Source organism: Pelophylax lessonae (assembly GCF_965119305.1).
Source record: "Pelophylax lessonae genome assembly, chromosome: 1".
NCBI classification, from domain to species: Eukaryota; Metazoa; Chordata; class Amphibia; order Anura; family Ranidae; genus Pelophylax; species Pelophylax lessonae.
In genome coordinates, this window is record NC_138768.1 from 716,249,898 (window position 1) to 716,275,682 (window position 25,785).

The 25,785-nt window shown below is 44.2% G+C and overlaps 1 protein-coding gene across 1 annotated transcript in view; it reads left to right on the forward strand.

The window, feature by feature from the left end:
- Positions 1-6,479: 6,479 nt before the first annotated feature.
- The window catches only part of STOX2 (storkhead box 2), a 298,120-nt gene continuing 278,814 nt past the window's right edge, over positions 6,480-25,785 (forward strand). The window contains exon 1 of the mRNA XM_082265978.1: positions 6,480-6,821. Within this exon, the coding sequence (XP_082122104.1) occupies positions 6,488-6,821 (334 nt within the window). The 5' untranslated portion in view covers positions 6,480-6,487. The remainder of the gene's footprint in view (positions 6,822-25,785) is intronic.

Genomic DNA, 25,785 nt, shown 5'->3' on the forward strand with positions numbered 1-25,785 from the left:
GTGTAGCACAGTTAACACAGCAACAGAGGCCAAGTTTTTGCAGGACTAAAATACACTCTTAGAAAATTATACTGTTAAATAACACCCCACTTCAATATGTGGTATTGGGGGGCCACTGGTCTATCACACCAGTTGTTCAAAAAATTGGCCAGTGAGTTTGGCACTGTGTGTACCAGACTTAACTCAGCAAAAGAGGCAATATTGTTGCAGGACACAAATACACTTGCAAAAGTATACTCAGATAACACCCCACTTCAATATGTGGTATTGGGGGGGCCATTGGTCTATCACACCAGTTATAATACATTATAAGTGCTTTTGTCACTGTTTGTAGTATTGCTGCAGCAACGCTCAGTCACCACACCTGTCACAATGCTGCACAGTGCACAATAATACTACTAATCCACTATAATATGCTTTCTACAAAGTATATTATACTGTGGATTACCCCCCCCCCCCTACATAGTGCACTGCACAGCAATACCAAAAAAATTGCAGCCCTTTAAATTACTTTTGTGGACATTAACAGAGCGATTTGTGTGACTGCTGCCGATCTCTAACTGCCCCTAAAGCACAGACTGGATACCTGTCCCTAACCTGAAAAGAGACTGGACCTATACCGAAATACCAGCCATGAAAAGGACTTTTGTGGACATTAACAGAGCAATTTGTTTGACTGCTGACGATCTCTAACTGCCCCTAAAGCACCGACTGGATACCTGCCCCTAACCTGAAAAGATACTAGTAGACCTATACTGAAATACCAGCCCTGAAAAGGACTTTTGTGGATCTTAACAGAGCTATTTGTGTCTGGCAATCTCTCCCTGATGCATACAGCTGACCTCTCCCTACGCTGACAAAAAGCAGAATGTGAAATGGCCGACAGCTCAGGTCTATTAATAGGGTAGGGGGCATGTCCATGTGCTGAAATTTTTTAATTGGCTGTCCCGTTCCACCTGATGGCTGTGTCATGGGTCAAAGTTCTCCCCAATGTAAACTTAATATGGCCGCCGCGAACAACGCCATGTGTTCGCAAATTTGGCGGGTAGCGAACAAGCAAAATTCGCCGTGAACCGACCGCCGGGCAAACCGCAAGGCCATCTCTAGTGGCCAATTGGAGTGAGAATGCCCCTGTGGTCAGCAGGACTAAAAATGCTCTGTTGGTCAGTGGGAGGTAGAATGGCCCAGTGTTAGCAGTCATTGAAAGGAAGATCACCCTTGTGGTCAGTGTGTGGAACAATGTCCTATTGCTCACTGAGGGAAAGCATGCCCAGGTAGCTAGAAGATTTCCTTAGTAGTCAGTGGGAAAAGAAATGCCTGGGCAGTCAACAAGAAGAAGAATGCCTTGGGGGTCAGTGGGAGAATGAATGTCCCAGTATAAGCAGTCAGTGGGAGGAAGAATGTCACAGTGTCAGCAGGGCAAAGAATGCCCTAGTGGTCAGAAGTCATTGGAAGGAAGATTGTCCTTCTGGTCAGTGTGAGGTAAAATGAAACGATGGACATTGAGAAGAACACCCCTGTGGTCGGCAGTATGAAGAATTCCCCAGTGATCAGTTAAAAGAAGAATAACTTGGAAGTCATTAGAAGGAAGAATGCCCCAGTGGTCAGCAGGACTAAGAATGCCCTATTGATCAGTGGAAGGAAGAATGCCCTGGTGGTCAGTGGAAGGAAGAATGCCCTGGTGGTCAGTGGAAGGAAAAATGCCCTGGTGGTCAGTGGGAGGAAGAATGCCCTGGTGGTCATTGGGAGGAAGAATGCACTGGCAGGCATTGAGGGGAAGAATCCAATGGCGGTCATACCAATTCTCTATGACATAATCCCACTGAAAAGTCAATAGAGGAAGCCATACTTCCCAATTCTCTGTGACATAATCCCACTGAAAAGCCTAGATAGGAAGACATACTTCCCAATTGTGTATCACATAATCCCACTGAAAAGCCTGGAGAGCAAGTCATTCTTTCCAATTCTCTGTGACATAATCCAACTAAAAAGCCAGGAGAGGAAGTCATACTTCCCAATTCTCTATGACATAATCGCACTGAAAAGCCAGGAGAGGAAGTCATACTTCCCAATTCTCTATGACATATTCCCACTGAAAAGCCAGAAGAGGAAGTCATACTTCCCAATTCTCTAAGACATAATCCTACTGAAAAGCCAGGAGAGAAGTCATACTTCCAATTTCTCTATGACATAATTGTACTAAAAAGCCAGGAGAGGAAGTCATGATTCCCAATTCTTTATGACATAATCCCACTGAAAAGCCTGAAGAGGAAGTCCAATTCCCAATTCTCTATCACATAATTCCAGTTAAAAACCAGAAGAGGAAGTCATACTTCCCAATTCACTATGACATAATCCCACTGAAAAGTCAGGAGAGAAAGGCATACTTCCCAATTCTCTATGACATAATCCCACTGAAAAGCAAGGAGAGGAAGTCATACTTCCCAATTCTCTATGACATAATCCTGCTGAAAAGCCTGGAGAGGAAGACATACTTCCTGATTCTCTATCACATAATCCCAGGAAACAGCCAGGAGAGGAAGTCAAACTTCCCAATTCTCTATGACATAACCCCACCGAAAAGCCAAGAGAGGAGGTCATACTTCCAAATTCTCTATGACATAATACTACTTAAAAGCATGGAGAGGAAATCATATTTCCCAATTCTCTATGACATAATCCCACTAAAAAGCCAGGAAAGGAAGTCATACTTCCCAATTCTCTATGACTTAATCCCATAAAAAAACCAGGAGAGGAAGTCATACTTCCAAATTCTCTGTGACATAATCCCACTGAAAAGCCAGGAAAAGAAGTCATACTTCCCAATTCACTATAACATAATCCCACTGAAAAGCCAGGAGAGGAAGTCATACTTCCCAATTCTCTATGACATAATCCCACTGAATAGTCAGAAGAGGAATTAATACTTCCCAATTCTCTATGACATAATCCTACTGAAAAGCCTGGAGAGGAAGTCATACTTCCCAATTCTCTATGACATAATCCCACTGAAAAGCCAGGAGAGGAAGTCATACCTCCCAATTATTTATGACATAATCCCACTAAAAAGCCAATGGAGGAGGTCATATTTCCCAATTCTTTATGACATAATCTCACTGAAAAGCCTGGAGAGGAAGTCATACTTCCAATTCTCTATGACATAATCCCACTGAAAAGTCAATAGAGGAAGTCATAGTTCCCAATTCTATATGACATGATCCTACTGAAAAGCCTCGAGAGGAAGACATACTTCCCAATTCTCTATGATATAATCCCACTGAAAAGCAAGGAGAGGAAATCATACTTCCCAACTCTCTATGGCATAATCCCACTGAAAAGCCAGACGAGGAAGTCATACTTCCCAATTCTCTATAACATAATCTCACTGAAAAGCTAGGAGATGAAGTCATACTTTCCAAATCTCTATAACTTATTCACATTGGAAAGCCAGAAGAGGAAGTCGTACTTCCCAATTCTCTGATATAATCCCACTGAAAAGTCAGGATAGGAAGTCATACTTCCCAATTCCCTATGACATATTCCCACTGAAAAGCCTAGAGAGGAAGACATACTTCCCAATTGTGTATCACATAATCCCACTGAAAAGCCAGAAGAGGAAGTCATACTTTCCAATTCTCTGTGACATAATCCAAATAAAAAGCAAGGAGAGGAAGTCATACTTCCCAATTCTCTGTGACATAATCCCACTGAAAAGCCAGGAGAGAAGTCATACTTCCAAATTCTCTATGACATAATCCCACTGAAAAGCCAGGAGAGGAGGTCATACCTCCCAATTTTCTGTGACAAAATCCCACTGAAAAGCCCGAAGAGGAAGTCCTACTTCCCAATTCACTATGACATAATCCCACTCAAAAGCCAGGAGAGAAAGTCATACTTCCCAATTCTCTATGACATAATCCCACAGAAAAGCAAGGAGAGGAATCATACTTCCCAATTCTCTATTACATAATCCTGCTGAAAAGCCTGGAGAGGAAGACATACTTCCCAATTCTCTATGACATAATCCCAGGAAACAAAGTCAAACTTCCCAATTCTCTATTACATAACCCCACCGAAAAGCCAAGAGAGGAGGTCATACTTCCAAATTCTCTATGACATAATACCACTTAAAACCATGGAGAGGAAGTCATACTTCCCAATTCTCTATGACATAATCCCACTGAAAAGCTAGGAGAATAAGTCATACTTCCCAATTCTCTATGACTTATTCCCACTGGAAAGCCAGGAGAGGAGCTCATACTTCCCAATTCTCTGATATAATCCCAGTGAAGAGCCAGGATAGGAAGTCATACTTCCCAATTCTCTATGACATAATCCCACTGAAAAGCCAGAAGAGGAAGTCATACCTCCCAATTCTCTATAACATAATCCCACTGAAAAGCTAGGAGATGAAGTCATACTTCCCAATTCTATATGACTTATTAAAACTGGAAAGCCAGGAGAGGAAGTCAGACTTCCCAATTCTGTGATATAATTCTACTGAAAAGCCAGGATAGGAAGTCATACTTCCCAATTCCCTATGACATAATCCCACTGAGAAGCCAGGAGAGGAAGTCATACTTCCCAATTCTCTATGACATAGACCCACTAGAAACCAAGGAGAAGAAGTCATATTTCCCAGTTCTCTATGACTTAATCCCACTGAAAATCCAGTAGAGGAAGTCATACTTCCAAATTCTCTGTGACATAACCCCACTGAAAAACCAGGAGAAGATGTCATATTTCCCAATTATCTATCACAGAATCCCATTGAAAAGCAAAGAGAGGAGGTCATACTTCCAAATTCTCTATGACATAATATCACTTAAAAGCATGGAGAGGAAGTGATACTTCCCAATTCTCTATGACATAATTCCACTAAAAAACCAGGAGAGGAAGGCATACTTCCCAATTCTCTATGACTTAATGCCACTGAAAAACCAGGAGAGGAAATTATACTTCCAAATTCTCTGTGACATAATCCCACTGAAAAGCCAGGAGAAGAAGTCATACTTCCCAATTCTCTATAACATAATCCCACTAAAAAGCAAGGAGAGGAAGTCATACTTCCCAATTCTCTATGATATAATCCCACTGAATAGCCAGGAGAGAGGAAGCCATACTTCCCAATTCTCTATGACATAATCCTACTGAAAAGCCTGGAGAAGAAGACATGCTTCCCAATTCTCTATGACATAATCCCCCTGAAAAGACAATAGAGGAAGTCATACTTCCAATTCTCTATGACATAATCCCACTGAAAAGACAATAGAGGAAGTCATACTTCCCAATTCTATATGACATAATACTACTGAAAAGCCTTGAGAGGAAGACATACTTCCCAATTCTCTATGATATAATCTCACTGAAAAGCCAGGAGAGGAAGTCATACTTCCCAATTCTCTATGATATAATCCCACTGAAAAACCAGAAGAGGAATTCATACTTCCGAATTCTCTATAACATAATCCCACTGAAAAACTAGGAGAGGAAGTCGTACTTCCCAATTCTCTGATATAATCCCACTGACAAGCCAGGATAGGAAGTTATATTTCCCAATTCTCTATGACTTAATCCCACTGAAAAACCAGGAGAAGAAGTCATACTTCCCAATTCTCTATGACATAATCCTACTGAAAAGCCAATAGAGGAAGTCATACTTCCCAATTCTCTATGACATAATCCTACTGAAAAGCCAATAGAGGAAGTAATACTTTGCAATTCTCTGTGACATAATCATACTGAAAAGCCTGGAGAGGAAGACATACTTCCCAATTCTCTATGACATAACCCCACTAAAAAGCCTGGAGAGAAAGTCATACTTCCCAATTCTCTATGACATAACCCCACTAAAAAGCCTGGAGAGGAAGTCATACTTCCCAATTCTCTATTACATAATCCAACTGAAAAGCCTAGAGAGGAAGACATACTTCCCAATTCTCTGTGACATAATACCACTTAAAAGCATGGAGAGGAAATCATATTTCCCAATTCTATATGACTTAATCCCCTAAAAAACCAGGAGAGGAAGTCATACTTCCCAATTCACTATAACATAATCCCACTGAAAAGCCTGGAGAAGAAGACATACTTCCCAATTCTCTATGATTTAATCCCACTGATGATCCAGGAGAGGAAGTCATACTTTCCAATTCTCTGTGACATAATCCCACTGAAAAGCCAGGAGAGGAAGCAGGGAATTCCTGGAGACAGGTCAGGCAGGTTGGAGAGTAGTGAGCGCTAGCGGCCAGCAGGGGTCACCGGTTGTGAGCGGCGGCTTGGGGGCGTGTCGGTGTGTCCATAAATCAGCGATTATTGCCCACCTGTACATTCCTCCCGGGACATGTGAGCCCGGTCCGGGAAAGTCCGCTCAGTGCTGGTCACTATGGCGAGTAGGGTCATGTCACAGCCCGCTCCCCTCCCCCGTCCATGGTGGTAATGACTAGTTGGATATCATAGTTCCCGGGACTAGCTGAGTCCGGTCACCATGCCCCTCCAGATGGAGCCGGCTGTGCAGATCGCCCCGCACTCCCTGGCTGTAGTCCTCAGTCACAGGAACTCCGCGGAGAGACCGTCCGAGGAGCGCCGGCTCCATAGACACCATGTGGGCTACGAGATCTTCGCCGACTTCAAAGCCGAGAACATGCAGCACTTCTGGAACAAGAGGGTGACAGCCGCCATAGCAGAGACCTTCTTCCTGGGATGGATCGATGAACATGTCCTTCTCATCCAAGGCAAGGAGGAACACCTCGGGGTGCTGAGAGAAGGATGGGTAAGGAGATCCCTCAAACCTCCCCCAGGATTCCACATCAAGTACCTAGGTAAGATCACTCACACCCATTGCACTGTCTATGGGGGCATTGATGGGGCAGATATGGATGGAGGAGAACACCCATCTCACTGTCTATGGGGGCATTGATGGGGCAGATATGGATGGAGAACACCCATCGCACTGTCTATGGGGGCATTGATGGGGCAGATATGGATGGAGAACACCCATTGCACTGTCTATGGGGGCATTGATGGGACAGATATAGATGGAGAACACCCATTGCACTGTGTATGGGGGCAGATATGGATGGAGAACACCCATTGCACTGTCTGTGGGGGCATTGATGGGGCAGATATGGATGGAGAACACCCATCTCGCTGTGTATATGGGGGCATTGATGGGGCAGATATGGATGGAGAACACCCATCTCGCTGTGTATGGGGGCATTGATGGGGCAGATATGGATGGAGAACACCCATCTCGCTGTGTATGGGGGCATTGATGGGGCAGACATGGATGGAGAACACCCATCTCGTTGTTTATGGGGGCATTGATGGGGCAGATATGGATGGAGAACACCCATCTCGCTGTGTATGGGGGCATTGATGGGGCAGATATGGATGGAGAACACCCATCTCGCTGTGTATATGGGGGCATTGATGGGGCAGATATGGATGGAGAACACCCATCACACTGTGTATGGGGGCATTGATGGGGCAGATATGGATGGAGAACACCCATCTCGCTGTGTATGAGGGCATTGATGGGGCAGATATGGATGGAGAACACCCATCTCGCTGTGTATGGGGGCATTGATGGGGCAGATATGGATGGAGAACACCCATCTCGTTGTTTATGGGGGCATTGATGGGGCAGATATGGATGGAGAACACCCATCTCACTGTCTATGGGGGCATTGATGGGGCAGATATGGATGGAGGAGAACACCCATCTCACTGTCTATGGGGGCATTGATGGGGCAGATATGGATGGAGAACACCCATCGCACTGTCTATGGGGGCATTGATGGGGCAGATATGGATGGAGAACACCCATTGCACTGTCTATGGGGGCATTGATGGGACAGATATAGATGGAGAACACCCATTGCACTGTGTATGGGGGCAGATATGGATGGAGAACACCCATTGCACTGTCTGTGGGGGCATTGATGGGGCAGATATGGATGGAGAACACCCATCTCGCTGTGTATATGGGGGCATTGATGGGGCAGATATGGATGGAGAACACCCATCTCGCTGTGTATAAGGGCATTGATGGGGCAGATATGGATGGAGAACACCCATCTCGCTGTGTATGGGGGCATTGATGGGGCAGATATGGATGGAGAACACCCATCTCGTTGTTTATGGGGGCATTGATGGGGCAGATATGGATGGAGAACACCCATCTCGTTGTGTATGGGGGCATTGATGGGGCAGATATGGATGGAGAACACCCATCTCGCTGTGTATGGGGGCATTGATGGGGCAGATATGGATGGAGAACACCCATCTCGCTGTGTATATGGGGGCATTGATGGGGCAGATATGGATGGAGAACACCCATCACGCTGTGTATATGGGGGCATTGATGGGGCAGATATGGATGGAGAACACCCATCACACTGTGTATGGGGGCATTGATGGGGCAGATATGGATGGAGAACACCCATCTCGCTGTGTATGAGGGCATTGATGGGGCAGATATGGATGGAGAACACCCATCTCGCTGTGTATGGGGGCATTGATGGGGCAGATATGGATGGAGAACACCCATCTCGTTGTTTATGGGGGCATTGATGGGGCAGATATGGATGGAGAACACCCGTCTCGCTGTGTATGGGGGCATTGATGGGGCAGATATGGATGGAGAACACCCATCTCGCTGTGTGTATGGGGGCATTGATGGGGCAGATATGGATGGAGAACACCCATCTCGCTGTGTATATGGGGGCATTGATGGGGCAGATATGGATGGAGAACACCCATCTCGCTGTGTATATGGGGGCATTGATGGGGCAGATATGGATGGAGAACACCCATCTCGCTGTGTATATGGGGGCATTGATGGGGCAGATATGGATGGAGAACACCCATCACACTGTGTATGGGGGCAGATATGGATGGAGAACACCCATCTCGTTGTTTATGGGGGCATTGATGGGGCAGATATGAATGACACCCATCTCGCTGTGTACGGGGGCATTGATGGGGTAGATATGGATGGAGAAGCAAAATACCCATCGCACTGTGACATTGCATGTCAATTCTGAAATACAAAGCTTGCATTCTTGTAGTGAAAGTGGAACTTTATTGAATTTTTTTTTTTTTTTGTGAACCAGCAGAATTTTAAATGCAGAAGGGACGTCGGGACGTACTATGTCTCTTCAGCATTAAAGTTTCTTTTATACCTGTCTACACTACACTGGGCTGCACATGCAGAAATTTGGCAATGCTAAGATGACTGGACTCTCATGCCTGGCCAATTAAAATGACCAGGGCGGGATAAACTCAAGTCCCTCTTTCTTTGCCGTGTAGGAATGATAACCTGCACCACTGAAGAAAGAGTGTTCCCAAAAGGAATCCCTACAAGTGATTAAATCAGCTCCTTACCAGCAGTGTTAATTCTGGCAGCAAATTTTGATGTAGTTATAGTCCTTTTGACTAAAATGCTATTTTAGTTTTAGTTGTATTTACTCATCTGAACTGTTTTAGTTTTAGTCATATTTTAGTCGACTAGAATCTCCAGTACATTTTAGTCGACTAAAATCTCATACATTTTTGTCAACTACAAATCGGGTTTAGGTAAATTGTAAGAGCCGGTTCACACTGGGGCGACCTGTCAGGCGACCTGGTCGCCTGACAGGTCGCCGTAGGTCGCTCTCCATAGAGAAGCTGTGGACCCATTCTAATAGGAGCGACACAAGACGCTCCGACTTAGAAAAAGGGTCCGGAGCTTCTTTGGGGCGACCCGGAGCGACCTGCATTGACTTCAATTATATGAAGTCCGTGCCGGCCGCTCCGAAGTCGCGGTGCGAGCTGCGCGCCGCGACTTCACAGGTCGCCCCAGTGTGAACGGGGTCTTATGCATTGTTTAAACATTTCTCTAGAATTTCCTAACAAATTATATACTCCTGTAATAAAAATCCAATTATATGTTATTATTTATGATAATAACTACAGACACAGATTTATCCATTGTGATAAATAACGTCTTTTATAAATAAAAAAAAAAAAAAAAAAGTTTCATAAACAAAAATATTGCTTTTTGACAAACAGAAGTGCAACTTTAAAATACAAAAAACTTTAAACTATTGGCTGTAATGTCATTGCACATATTACCTGAATATATTACCAGCATTAAATATTAAGGGAAAATATCAGAAAAGCATTTTTGTAATTTTTTCTCTTTTACCAGCTTAGTAAATGCCCCTTACTTATGCGGTGGTGTAATACATGTTTAATCACTTAAGGACCGAACCCACTTGTGCGGTTGGTGGGACAGGAGACCCGGGCAGAGCTGCGGGAGGGGGGGTGCGTCCCCTCCCGCTCGCTGGGGTAAGGATGGAGCAGCTCCTGAGCCACATCGGCCGTTACTGCCTGAAAACCAACCACCGGCTCTAAAAAATGGTACCAGGATGATGCCTCTAGCTGCAGGCATCACCCCGGTACATCCACTTATTGCAGCCAATGTAGGGCTGAGTCGATTTGCAGTAAGTGGTTAAACTTTAATGTGCTATTACAGGGTCTGGGTGGATGAATTGTGTTTAGAAATGGCCAGCAGAGTAGTATTAATTTTGATGTCAATTTTTAATTTAGTTTTAGTTTTAGTTATAGTCTTATGACTAAAATGCCATTTTAGTTTTAGTCGTATTTGAGTCATCTGAATTGTTATAGTTTTAGTTGTATTTTAGTCAACTAAAATTGTGTTAATTTAGTCGACTAAAACATTTTAGTCAACTAAATTAACACTGCTTACCAGCTGCTCTGATCCCACAAGGAGACTATCAGAGCCTAAAGCCCCGTACACACGATAAGAAAATCTGTAGGGAAAATTCGTACGACGACCGATCTGCCGATTTTCGGATTGTTAGTATGGTGCTTTCGACAGCCGACTCCGACTTTTCGGGCCGACAAAATCCTCATGTGCAGGCTAGAAGATTTTTGTCGTCCGTCAAAACAACGTCCGATTTTCGTCTCATTAGTACAGTTTTCAATGGAAAAAAATCTTAAGGGCAAGACTAGGCATGCTCAGAGACGAAAGAACACATACAAAGCAATCCAACACATGACATCACTTCTGAAGTAGAATTCTGTCGTATGGGAAAATTCGTATGAAAATAACCTCTTCACTTTCCGCATCAGACTAGCATTCCACAAACAGATGACAGATCGTTCGATAATCTGATCGTGTGTACGGGGCTTTAGGCCCCTTTCACACGGGCTTTCCGATCAGGTCCGCCTGTCAGTTTTTCAGGCAGACCTGATCGGATGCTCCATTCACCCCTATGGGTCAGCGGTTACATGTCTGCTGACACCTGGCGCTATCTGATCCGGTCCTGTCCATGAAATCCACATGGATGGAAACGCTATTTTCCATTTGTCTAGAGGATCGGATCAAGTGAATATGGACAGGCGAGGCACTCTGTTTTCATCCAATCTCCCATAGAGGAGAGCGGGGCTCTGACAGGTCTGTCTCAGCACAGTGAGCAGAGATGGACCTGTTATCTGCCTGCTTGGCAGGGATTGGCGGATCGATCCTGGCTGAGCAAAACAGTCCACCTGGTGGTAAGCTTGTGTGAAAGGACCCTTGCTGCCATAGATGGCTGAGCCGCTGTCCTCCTCCAGCCGCCTTTCTTCTTCTGCCTCTTCCTGGCCACTGGCCTGTAAGATTGCTTCTCTTTTCAGCCAATCAGGAAAGGGGTCTCACAACCCTCTTCCTGAATTTCTGGGAGGAGAGTCAGTGTGGCAATAGCGAATATTCATTCGCTATTGTCACACAACTGGGTGGGCTCAGGGCGCAGTGCTCTGCGCCCCGGGCCCACCCTTTTCTGAAGCCTATTAGAGCCTCTGGCTCTAATTATGTGCTTCAAAAAAAAAAAAAACCCCATTGGAAACCATGCGTCCGGCGCCCTGCTTGTAGATTACGGGGCCAGACGCATGGATGGGGGGGCGGCACCCCTGCGCCCTCAATGGATGGGCCGCCCCTGTTCCACAATCCCCTAAGCTAAGATAGACTCCAGGAAGTTAAAAGTACAAAGGAAAATCAGAGGAGAGAATTTTTTTTTCCCGCACATTTTATATGGTTTTCTTTTACACAGATATATCAATTTAGGATGAGTTCATATGTTTAATGTACTTTTATTGGGTTTCTTATGTTATTTATGAACTTATACCTAGCACAAGGACTTTTTTATTGTTTGGTTGGAGCAGTTTCCAGCTTACAGTTGTCCGGTAGACATGAATGGCTCGCACATTTGCATGCGGGTATACACCAGTACCTGCACGAACTTGCACATGCGTACAGAGGTAAAACCCAGAATGCAATCTGCGTACAGCCGCATAAGCCATTCATGTCGGGGGCAGCGGTAAGCAGCACCTGTGGCTGCAATGCAGGGAAATGCACCTCATCAGCCCCAGGTGGCTATGTGCATGAGCCCTAAACTGAATTGCATGGTGGCCTATTATTCAGACATAGACTAGCAACATGGCAACGCTGGAATTCATGAAATGCCTGCTGTAATGATTTCTACTCATTCCTCCCTTGGCCCCAGTCCTGTTGTATTGTTCTGCCGATTTACTGCTAACTTCCTTAAAGCCAAACCCCTGACAAAACTTTCTTTTGTTGTAGATAAGAGAGGAGAAGGATTAGGACTTCTGTCAGATATTGTTTTCTGGGTCCCCATGGAGAAAATTTTTTTTTTTCACTTCCTTGTCTCGAGGACACAGTATTTCAGGGACAGGATGTGAAGGGAAATCTCCTCAATGGAGACACAGAAGCACCAAAACCACTTATGAGTGTAGAAAGGTTTCAATCTCTCTGATGTTTTTATATTGTGTGTGTGTTTTCAGGTTACAGTGTCCAATATTCCCTTATTGTTATGGTGTCAGTGACCCCAATGAAAACTGGTCTAACCATTCCCTACTCCATTTAAGACAAAAATAAAAAAAAAAACATGTTGGTGGGAGTTGGACTTCATTATAACATGGTCTCAATCATTTACAGTGCCTTGAAAAAGTATTGATACCCCTTGAAATTTTCAACATTTTTGTTACTTAAAGCGGTTGTATACTCAGTAAAAAAATAGAAAAAAAACCCTGCAGAACAAAGGCATAATGAGCTAGTATGCATCGCATACTAGCTCATTATGAAATACCTTAAAACGAAGCCCCGACACGGTCGCCTGGACAACGCTAAGGGCGCTGTCATGTTGCCTTGGCGTCTCTTCCTGGTTCTGCGGCTCCGGCGCTGTGAGTGGCCGGAGCCGCGATGACGTCACTCCCGCGCATGTGCGCGGGACTTTCACTTTCTTGCAAGGGCCGGCAAGGAACTCTGAAGAGCGCATGCGCCGCTGAAGTCAGCAGCTGCATGCAGGGCGAATATCTCCTAAACCAGCGTGCATGTTTAGGATATATTAATTGTACCTACAGGTAAGCCTTATTATTGACTTACCTGTAGGTAAAAATCAAATAGCGGAGTATACTACCGCTTTAACCGAAAATGTATTTTATTGGGGTTTTATGTAATAGTCCAACACAAAGAGGCACATAATTGGGAAGTGGAAGGAAAATGATAAATGGTTTTCAAATTTTTTTTACAAATAAATATCTGAAAAGTGTGGCGTACATTTGTATTCACCCTCCTTTACTCTGATACTCCTAACTAAAATCTAGTGGAACCATTTGCCTTCAGAAGTCACCTAATTAGTAAATAGAGTCCACCTGAGTGTAATTTAATCCCTGTATAAATACATCTGTTCTGTGAAGCCCTCAGTGGTTTGTTAGAGAACCTTATGCCCCATACACACGTGCAGATTATCTGCAGACTTTTGTCTGCAGACTTACCTTTTCTATGTAGTGCAAGGGCCTGCCGGATTGCATACAAATTGAAAGTGTTTAGGTTTGACCTCATATTATATGGTTTTGGTAAGTCTGCAGACAAAAGTCTGCAGATAATCTGCACGTGTGTATGGGGCATTAGTGAACAAACTGCTCATGAAGTCCAAGGACCACACCAGGCCAGGAGTAAAGTTTAACCACTTTAGCCCCGAAGGATTTTCCTGCTTAACATCCAGGTCACTTTTTGCAACTTGGCACTGCACGACTTTAACTGACAATTGAGCGGTCATGCAACACCGTACCCAAATTAAATTTACGTTTTTTTTTTTTTTTTTTTTACACTGTTGGTGATCAAGGGGTTAAATGTGTGCCTCGTGCTTACTGACGTGTGTGGGGGGAGGGGATTGTGTGCCACAGACACAGATTGCAGGTTCAGCTATGCTGAATCCTATAATCTGTCCCTGCCTGTCACAGAGGAAATCCGCCTGCTTTGTTTACACAAGCGGGCAGATTTCCTCACTCTTTCCCGGCGATCGGGGAAGAGCGGCGGTGATCACCGCCTCTCCTCCCCTGGCCCGAATCCCGCTGTGACTGAATACAGCGAGAGTGAGCCTCCGGCGGCGCGCGCGTGCTGCCGAGAGGGGGAGGAATCCAGCGACATAAGTCTACGTTGCTGGACCCAGGACAGCCTCACTGCCACAGTAGTCTCCATGTGAGCGGTCGGCAAGCGGTTAAAGCAGTGTTCGCTTATAAAAACAATATCTCAAGCGTTTAACATCTCATGGAGCACTGTTCAATCCATCACCTGAAATGTAAAGAGTATGGCACAACTGCAAACCTACCAAGACATGGCTGTCCACCTAAACTGACAGGCCAAGTAAGAGAGCATTATTCAGAGAAGCAGCCAAGAGGCCCGTGGTAACTCTGGAGGAGCTACAGAGATGCACAGTTCAGGTGGGAGAATCTGTCCACAGGACAACTATTAATCGTGCACTCCACAAATCTGACCTTTATGGAAGAGGGGCAAGAAGAAACCCATTGTTGAAAGAAAGCCATAAGAAGTCCCATTTGCAGTTTGCGAGGAGCCATGCAGGGAACACAGCAAACATGTGGTTGAACTTTTTGGCCTAAAAGCAAAATGCTATGTGTGGTGGAAAACTAACACTGCACATCACCCTGAACACACCATCCCCACTGTGAAACATGGTGGCAGCATCATGTTTTGAGGATGCTTTTCTTCAGCAGGAACAGGGAAGCTAGTCGATGGGAAGATGGATGGAGCCAAATACAGGGCAATCTTAGAAGAAAGCCTGTTAGTTGTAAAAGACTTGGAACTGGGGCAGAGGTTCACCTTCCAGCAGGACAACGACCCTAAACATACAGCCAGAGCTACAATGCAAGGGTTTAGATCAAAGCATATTCCTGTGTTAGAATGGCCCAGTCAAAGTCCAGACCTAAACCAACTGAGAATCTGTGGCAAGACATAAAAATTGCTGTTCAGACGCTCTCCATCCAATCTGACAGAGCTTGAGATATTTTGTAATGAAAAATGGGCAAAAATGTCCCTCTCTAGATATACAAAGCTGGTAGAGACATCCCCAAAAAGACTTGCAGCTGTAATTGCAGGGAAAGGTGGATCTACAAAGTATTGACTCAGGGGGGCTGAATACAAATGCACGCCACGCTTTTCACATATTTATTTGTAAAACATTTGGAAAACCATTTATCATTTTCCTTCAACTTTGTGTCGGTCTATCACATAAAATCCCAATAAAATACACTTACGTTTTTGGTTGTAACATGAAAAAATTTGGAAAATTTCAAGGGGTATGAATACTTTTTCAAGGAACTTTATGTATTTTATGTTTATATAGCGCTAAACCCTTCTGCCATACTGAAATCAGCGCTGGACTACTAAGGGCTCATTCACACATGCAATGCGTGTCCTGCCGCTAGTGTGCATTGTGTAGGGACAGTGTCATACATTGTTACAATACATCATACTGTTTACTTTTCTTTCTTTTTTTTTTTTTTTCTCAAATTTTTTTGAATGACATTTTAACTCCTTGTTGCATTGTGTGCTGTATTAAAAATGAATCTTGTCCTACTTCAGCATACACCAATGCTGCACAGCCCAATGGGCCCTGTGTGAACCAGCCCTAAAGGTGCTTACAGCTGTAGGCCTCATTCACACATGTGCTTAGGCCCATAGTCCATGAATAGATTGTGTTTATGCGGCTTGAGCTGCCAGATGCTGTGTGCAGTAAGCCTATTAAAGTCTATGTGGATGCACTGTTTGCACGGACACAGCTGGTTGTCCCAATATGACAGGTTTGTGGGCCCAGAACTCACACTATGCCTATAAACACACGGCGCGTTCACGGACTATAGGTCTCTATGCCCCATGTGAATGAGGCCCTCTATTGCTTCCATGTATGTATGGCCTTCTTCCCATGGGGGGTACTAAAGCCTGTAGAGGGCTGTGTTTACCAGCACAAGGATGCACGGGTGTTCCCTGCATCCCCACGCAGGCAGTGAATTCCTGTGCATCCCTGTGTGGGTAAATATGGCCCTCCACGGATGTTTGCCTTTGCCCCTTGTGAGTGAGGCCTATGTGTACATGCCACCTCCCTTCCAACAATTATATTTCTATTATGTGGATGGAGAGTAGAGTATCCAGACACATCACAGCATCTTCAACACACGCAAGCATGCTGCATTTTATCACCTGTCTGGTGTAACATTAAAAAACCCTACCCCGTGAAAATTCCCTACCCTCATCACTTCCTGTGCATGTACTTCATGCATCAGCTGAGCCGCTTCCCAGTGCGCATGCTCAGGCAGTAAATGATCGGCTCACAGCGGAAGTGACGAGGGTAGGGAATTTTCACGCGGTAGGGTTTTTTAATGTTACAACGGCTTCCCGTGAAATAACCCTACCCTCGTTCCCAGTGCTTAAAGCGTTGGGTTAGCAAATGATGTCGGCTTCCCGTGAAAATACCCTACCCTCGTCCCCCGGCGGGTCGAAGAAAATGTAAAAGTGTCTCCTAATGGAGGAAAATGAGGGTAGGGTATTTTGACGGGAAGCCACCGCTTTAAGGACTGGGAAGGAGGGTAGGGTTTTTTCATGGAAGCCGAGATCATTTACAGTGCGCGCATGCGCACTGGGAAGCGGCTCGGCTGATGCCCGACGTACCCTCACCGGAAGTGACGAGGGTAGGGTTTTTTAACGGAACACCAGTGTAACGTTAGAAAACCATACCTCGTGAAAATTCCATACCCACGTCACTTCCTGGCAGAAACGTAATGGAACAGCTGAGCAGCGTAGCAGTGCGCATGCTCACAGCTCCAGATACGTCATTGAACAGCTGGAGGAGCTTAGCATTGCGCATGCTCGGAGGGTAGGGAATTGTCACGGTAGTGTGTTCTAACGTTACACCGCATCAGCTGTTGCGGCGGTTACATTAAAACATCTCGGCTGCAACATGATCATCTCCGCTCCTACCCCTGACACTTCCCTGATCTTGGCTACTAAATTTAAAAGCGGCAGCGGATGTATGAAATCTAAATGACGGAGATCACGGCTCCGTGATTTATATTTTCATAGTCCCGCCGCTGATTTTACATTTAGTAGCCAAGATCAGGGAAGTGACAAGGGGTATTCATGTTGCAGCTGAGATATTTTAATGTAACCGCCGCAACAGCTGATGCGGTGTAACGTTAGAACACACTACCGTGACAATTCCCTACCCTCCGAGCCGAGCATGCGCACTAGAAAGCTCCTCAGCTGTTCCATGACGTAGGTGCACCGGAAGTGACGAGGGTAGGAAATTTTCACGGGTATGGTTTTTTCACGGAACGCCGGCATTATACTTATTCAGTGTTCTGCAACTGTTTGTATGTGCTTTATGTTACAGGGAGTTACATTTTTAAATATTAGTCCTATATAATAGGTGTTCTTGCAAGTGGAGCTCTATCCATTGAATGGAGAAGGGTTAGAAAATCTGTCATCAGAGATTTTTCTGTGACTAAAGCTTTCTGTTTTGATGCTGCAACAAGCTGTCCAAGGAAATTTCACAATGTGAGAGGAAAATCCAGCTGAAACAGCGTCAACACCCGTTTACACCCTCCTACCTCCAATCTGATTCGGTCCACTAAAAAATTCAGATTCAGATTCGGTCCACTAAAAAATTCAAAAGGGGCATTTTTGGATTAGGAGCAGTGGCAGAGGTATGACAGAATTCTGCTGAAAGAGACGTTATTTCTGGCTAGGAAAGCTTTAGCACTCAAGTGGATTCAACCCATTCTTGTATCTGTTCGTACATGGATAAAAATGGTGAATCAAATTCTGCCATATGAGTACTTGTGTTTGAACATAGGGGTTGCCCCAAGAAATATAAAGTATGGGATATGTGGTGTTCATCTACTTACAATTTCCAGCGACTAACCACTCTCAATCTATATGTTTTGTTTGCCTCAGGGATAAAGAATGGTACTTACCAGACCTGGGTTCACTTATTGCTGTTTTTTTTGAACCCTAGAGAACAGTCATACATTACTTTGTTGTTTAGTGGTCCAAATGCGGTTACCTATGTATCTTCAATGATGGGATTCATATATTTTAAATGTTACTCTATTGCGCTTTTCCACTGCATGGAACCGAACGGTTCGGCTCGCTTTTGCGCCTTTTCACTGCATTGTACCGCATGGTACGGTGTTGGAACGGTTCGGTACGGTACGGCGGCGCTTTTCCACTACATGGAACCGAACGGTATGGCTCGCTTAAACGGTACCACCTCGGGTGTGGTTCCAAGAGGGCCGTACCGGTATCATATCCCACAATCCTTTGCATGCAGCCTTGACTGTTTGTCACTACTAGCCACTGATTGGTCAGAGAATCGTTGTTATCCCACCCACTTACCATTAGTGGAAAAGCAAACCGTACCGAACCATTCCAACACCATACCATGCAGTGGAAAACCAAACCGAGCCAAGCAGGGCCGAGTTGAGCCGAGCCGGTACTTGCAGTGGAAAAGTGTCATATGTGATGTGGTGCTCCATGTTGAGCATTATTTTTTAAAAGTTAATGTAACACATATTCGTCAATAAAAAGAGTTAAAAAAAAAACAAAAACAAATTCAGAAGGCGATCCGTCCCCCTCCATCCAGGCAGATCAGATCAGAGGGCAGTCATATGTAAATGGACAGCCAGTCCATTTACATCCGGCCGCCCATAGAGCAGAGCGGGTTCTGTCCGTGTCCACTCTGCATAAACTGAGTGGACACGCACCTGTCATCCGCCTGCTCCTCTCGGCAGAGTCAGTTCCTTAAGACCGCCCACCGCACATTTACTGCGGCAGGCAGCCGCTCCTGGGCAAACCGACGTAGTATTACGTAGCTCACTCAGGAGACTCTAGGGGGCAAGCGCACGCCGCCGGAGGCGCACTCCCGCCCCCGTTCGTCAGCCGGGGAGCCAGTGCGTGTGACAGGTGACTCCGATGGCTGCCGGCCACTCGCGATCTTACCCCCACTGACAGAGAAGGATAGACGGCTGATGTAAACGCAGCCGTCTGTCATTCTCTCTGAAGTGATCACAGAGGCTATGTGATCCTGCTATATCGGATCGCATGTCTCTGTAATTACTTCACAAGCCATGCCTCCTGACAGTTAGAATCACGCCCCTAGGGACACATTTAACCCCTTGATCACCCATACTGTTAACCCCTTCCCTGCCAGTGTCCTTTTTACAGTAACAGTGCATATTTTTAGCACTGATTACTGTAGTAATGTCACTGGTACCCCCAAAAGTGTCAAATGTCAGTTTGGGGTCCGATCTGTCCACCGCAAAAAACAATAAAAATGACAAATCTTTCCTGTAGTTAGTAAAATAACTTTTGCGCAAACCAATCAAAATACGCTTATTGCTATTATTTTTTTTTTTTTACCAAAAATATGTAGCAGAAAATAAATTAGCCTAAAATGTTAAAAAAAATTAGATTTTTTACATTTTTATCCTTTTTTTTTTTTTTTTTTTTTTTTTTTTTTTTTTTTTTTTTTTTTTTTTAGAATTTCATATAAAAGAATGTGAAAAATATTGTTATTTTTTCAAGATTGTCACTCTTTTTTTTTTTTGTTTATAGTGCAAAAAATAAAAATCGCACAGGTGATCAAATACCACCAAAAGAAAGCTCTAGTTGTGGGGAAAATAGGACGTCAATTTCGTTTGGGTACAGCATCGCACGACCACGCAATTGTCCGTTTAAATCATGCAGTGACGAGTCGCAAAATAGGGCCTGGTCATTGAGCAGCCAAATCCTTCGGGGCTAAAGTGGTTAAATGCTTTCTCCTCACTTTTGATAAGTCATCAGAACGAGGCATACTGAATCCCCTTTACAAGACCAGAAGCGGCAGTGAAATCTTAAAAAGATTGTGTTTAGGAAAAAAACATTTGGCTAAAATTCCATATAACGAGATCACTGGAGACGTATATAACGTCTGGAGTACCCAACCTATTGGCAGAAAAACATACACACAGCCCAGGTCTTTTTTTTTTTTTTTTTTTCCAGTTTACATTATTTTAATTTTAGACGCCAACAAACATGGTTTTCTGAGCAGGATTGTTTGCACAAAGCTTATCTCCAGCATAAAGCCTGCATTGTAGTAGTACTATCTGTTTCATCGACTTGTATCTGCTCATGTTTTATTGGGACAGTGCTGGTGTGACTATTGGGTTTCATTGCCTTCCTGATCTAAGCATATTATGTGTGCTCTGTCATTATAAATCAGTGTACACCTTTTGTAAAGAACAAATGACTTGGCATGGACCCCTGGGTTTCATCAGATTAGGGAGCAGATTCGGTTTCATCAGCCCTGAGGGTCTTGAACACCAAGAACAGGTGATGGTTTCTATGTAGGCCCAGTGGAAGCACCTGAGATGGTGACCCATCTTTGATTTGTGTGGTCAATGGTGATCTCTGATCTAACCAATCCATCTTCTACAGGATCAGACCTAGTAAAGCTTGTTAAATCTACCTGTCATTTCAAAGCACTGTACCTGAAATGTGATCATACTTGACATAGGTATCGTGTCTATTTAGTTGACTAGACTAGTTTGATCTACTATTTTTGGTGACAGGTAACTTTATTGTTGCCTGGGGGCAGGTATAATTTGCAATTAGTCATGTTAGTTTTTGCATTAACACTGGTTGCATCTTGTTTTACGTGTGTTTTTTAAAATAAGGTGTGTATTGTCTATTGTTATCAGTCCACCTTTGTGAACATGTCTCATGTTGCATTCATATTTAGGGTGCAACATTAAACATAGTCATGATCCCCTACTCCCCTCCCTCACCCTTTACTTACCTAAATTGAGGGGTGCTTCTCCCTGGAACATCCTCCTTTTTTTTTTTTTTTTTTTTCTTTTAATTTACAGGGATCGTCTGTAAAATTAATACTACAATTCCCATCTGCCATGATGGGCACTTATAAATGTCAATGGAGCACGGCCTGCACTTGAAATTCAACATTTTTTCCTATATATATATATATATATATATATATATATATATATATATATATATATTAGGGATGCACCGAAATGAAATTCTTGGCCGAACCCGAATAATAATGAAATGCTTGGCCGAAGGCCGAATACCGAACGCGGTGTTTCGCATTTTTTCCATTTATTTTGCCAATTTTTAGGGGGCACGCTGATGGCCACATTTTATGTTAGGGGGCACTCTGATGGGCAAAACATTTAAATCAGCGTTGCTCTTAACATAAAATATGCCCATTAGCGTGCCCCTTAACATAAAATATGCTCATCAGCATGTCCCTTAGCATAAAATAAGGGGCACGATGATGGCCACATTTTATGTCAAGGGAGCACTCTGTTGGGCACATTTTTTTTTCTTTTTTTTTTTTTAAGGGGCACTTTATAGGGCACTCTAATGAGCATGGCAAGTGGCAACATATGGCAAAATATGCCAGTCTGCACACTAATGCTTGTGCAGCTACCGTATTCTCCCCCAAATGTGCTCCACATACCTGAACTGCAGCCAGGTCGGAGCCAAAAGCCGCGAACAGAAGGGCGGGGCGTGCACATAGTGTCACACTCGCTGGACCTAGTGTAAAGGAGCCGCAGTCAGGAGCAGGGGGCGGGACGCGTGCGTGACGTCACACCCCCTACTCGCGGCCGGACAGGACACCGGCGTCGTGTGAGCAGGGAGCCGCAATGAGGAAGGGGACTGAAGGACTCCTAGGTAGCGGGCTCGCGGTCCGGGCGGAAGCATCGCGCGGGCTGCCATTTAGTGACCGCCGCTGACATTATTCGGCACAAATTTATTCGGCCTTTTTACTTATTCGGCTGAACACCGAAAGTGCTATTTTTTCTATTTTCGGCCGAATAATGTTCGGCCGCCGAACATTCGGTGCATCCCTAATAAATATATATATATAATGTCTGTACCTCCATATGGGCCCTGAGCTGGGCTGGGGGAAGAGTCTTTAGGAGCCTCTACATAGCACCTGCGAAACAATGGTCATGTTTGCAATGTTCTGCAGTATTCGATGGAAAAACTTATTACTGTAAATCAGGCATGTCCAACCTGCGGCCCGGGGGCCCCCTGACAATTTATTTTTTTTGCTGGGGAGGAAGGAAGTCGAGTCAGGGGCACGGCCACGGCGGCTTCAAACTAACTAAGCAGAGGCTGCCTCGGAGGAGATCATCCACTAGTTGTGTTAAATTAGTGCTGGTTCTGGGGGCGCGGCGCGGGAAGGGCGCAGCGGCATTTTATTACTTGTATACCATAACTATAGTATATATTTTATATGCGGCCCGAGAAAATTTCTCTACACTCAATGTGGCCCAGAGAAGCCAAAAGGTTGGACACCCATGCTGTAAATGCAAATTTAGTTTTTTAATATTCCTAATGTGAGTGCATTTTATAAAAATAAAATAGCTTTATGCCTTTAAAGTGTTTGAAAACCCTAAAAATGAAGTTTTGGTCTGTGAAATATACCATTGAAGTGTTGGCTATATTTGTTCAATAAGTCTAAAACAAATGCATGTTGATCAGGTTAGAAATTCAGAGCTGTCTTGTGCACACTGTTATCTCAAGGAGCCTAATTAGCCTTCCTAGATCTTATCTTGGGACTCTAGAATCATTGGTGCCTATGTTGTGGGGATGGGAGCGTGGATAGGTTTGCATAGTTCAGCAAAATACAATTAGGCAACTGTTAAAAAACTGGGCATGGCTGACACCACTGTCCACAAAAGTCCAGAGAGGACATAAAAGCTGAGTGCATATCTGGTGGAGCATTGCTAATACCCAATCTTGCATATCATTTTATAGGACCGAAAGGCCTTTGCTTGTGTTTGGCATTGGATAAACTTCTAGTCTTAAATAGCCACACTTACTTTTCAATGTGGTTACTATAGAAAATGGATCCTCTCATCATGAGTTTCAGTTAATAAACTACAGTCATTTTTACATACTTACTAAATTAATCCAATGCTTGAAACAGACTTCAGCTTCATATTATATTGCATTCAAATAGTAAAATAGTGCCAAAACCACTTAAAAGTGATAGTAAAGTGAAATTGTACCAAGATATAGGATAAATGCTACCCCACGAGCTATGTTGTTTGGGATCCAGCCTAGTCCTTGTTCTCATCCTGATCTGGCTTGGCAGTTTGAGAAGTTTTCAAGCTTTGGCACTATTCTATAGTAAAATAGTGCCAAAACCACCTAAAAGTGATAGTAAAGTGAAATTGTACCAAGATATAGAATAAATGCTACCCCAGGAGCTATGTTGTATTTTGTTTGGGATCCAGCCTAGTCCTTGTTCTCATCCTAATCTGGCTTGGCAGTTTGAGAAGTTTTCAAGCTTGGGTGTCTTGAGGGCCCAGGATTCTCTCAAGTTTTGGATTTCTCTAACCAGCCGATGGTGAATTAAATTCGTTTGGTGGTGTTTTAAATAAATTGGCATCAATTTGCATAGGGATATAGTCTGTTTTTATGTAAATTGGCATCAGTTTTCCCAGAAACATGGGTTGTATCTGGCCCTTGTGAAGCAATAAAAGCCACTCCTAGAAATTAACTCCCGGTCTTTGAAAGAGCATGAACAATGGAAGTCATGGGGATAATGGACAGATCTCCATGTAGCAGGGAGTGTCGGGTGTATAAATGCAATAATTCAATAAATGTCGGACTATTTCCTAGCCCAACACCCTGCAAGAACAAAGGGTGGGGTGGGGGGGGGGGGTTGCATTGAATTGGAGAAAGTGAAAACCTGCAGGAATTTCTAGCCTTTTTTTAAAATTTATTCTGTAGTAATTTAGTTTGTATCAGGAGTAAAAAAACTAAATATGAGCATGTTGCTGCCCATATGGGGTTGCCTAATTGTACCTCTTTTGTAAGAGAACTTCCCCTACCTGTGTCAATGGATCCTCCGAAAAGGACTGGGTAAGGGCAGAGAAGATGCCCCTTCCCGTGTTCCATAAGTGACATCACCACCAGCTTGTCAGGTTGAGGAGGGGGTCATGTTTTTAAGCTTTTACAGATCAAGCTGTTCATGAAGTGATGGAACAAATTTACAAGTAATAATCTATAATTAACAAAAGAGAAAAAAGCTACACCACTTTTTTCAATATATAATAAATTTTGTATTTGGCGTTACTTATTTTATCAGTGTTGGATAAAATTTGCTAAAGCATGTCCAATTCATACTACAGTTTGACAGGTTAATTGCATTTATTAATTGTATTATGGTGATGGAATGTGTTTCTTGCATCATGCGTTTATTGCAAAGCTCAACAAAAGAACCCTGCTCGTTGTCAGCCAAATAAAGAGACTTTGCTGGATGCCTTATTGATGCTATCAGCAGACATAGCTGAACAAGTTGGTGCTAGCTGTCCTGTACGCTTATTCATCTATTTATGTAATAATATACGATTGTCTTTTTAAACAATGTTTTAACAATGTTCCCATTAGGTGTCATTTACACGGTGTACAATGTGGTAGCCATGTTTGGCTGCACAAATGTGTGCAGATGTGCGTTTGGGGCCATGCACCCACACCCGCACACGGTTGTGTCCATGCAACCGTAAAGTCCCAATCAACAGGAATGGGACTGCCTGCATGGGGATGCATGGGATACCTGTGCTAAAAAAACACGGCCCTTGCACAGGTGTACACTGTAGTACACCCATGTGAATGAGGCCTTAAAGTGGAGTTCCACCCTATTTTTATACTTACCTCCATCTTCTCGCTCCGGGTCACCTGAAAAAGAAATGGATAATCGCATATTTATTTTTTTTTTACTTACCTCGTAGCGAAGAAAATATACTTACCTTACTTCCTTCTTCCTCCTTCCTCGGCCGCGGCCCGTCGTCACTTCCTGGCTCTGCAATGATTCCTGGGAGCTGGACGTCATAGCTCCCAGGAATCATTGCGCCTGCACCGGCCCCGACGTCAGTTCCGGGTCGCGCGCGTCATCCCCTTCTAAACAGCTTCTGGGCATGCCCAGAAGCTGTGGAGGGGTGACGCGCGCGACCCGGAAGTGACGTCGGGGCCGGCGCAGAGCATCGTGGGACCACAGAAGGCGGAAGAAGACGCCGAAGAGGACGCGCTGGCTTCAAGCTGCCCACATCTGAGATGGCAGCGCTGGACAAGACGTTTGCAAGGTAAGTATTTCGTCTTGCAGGTAAGTGCAACCCGGGACAGATCAGAGGCTAGCCATTGTGGAATGCACTAGCCCTGACTGTCCCGGGGGTATTAAAAAAAAAAAAAACAAATCCAGGGTGGAACTCCGCTTTAAGGGCCGTACACACTTGACGAAAATCGGACGAAATATCCTCCGATTTTTCTCTGTTTTCTCAGCGTTCATTACCGTTTTTAGTCGACAGTGCATAAATGTTCACGAAATTTCTCGTCCGATTTTTCTTTTTTTT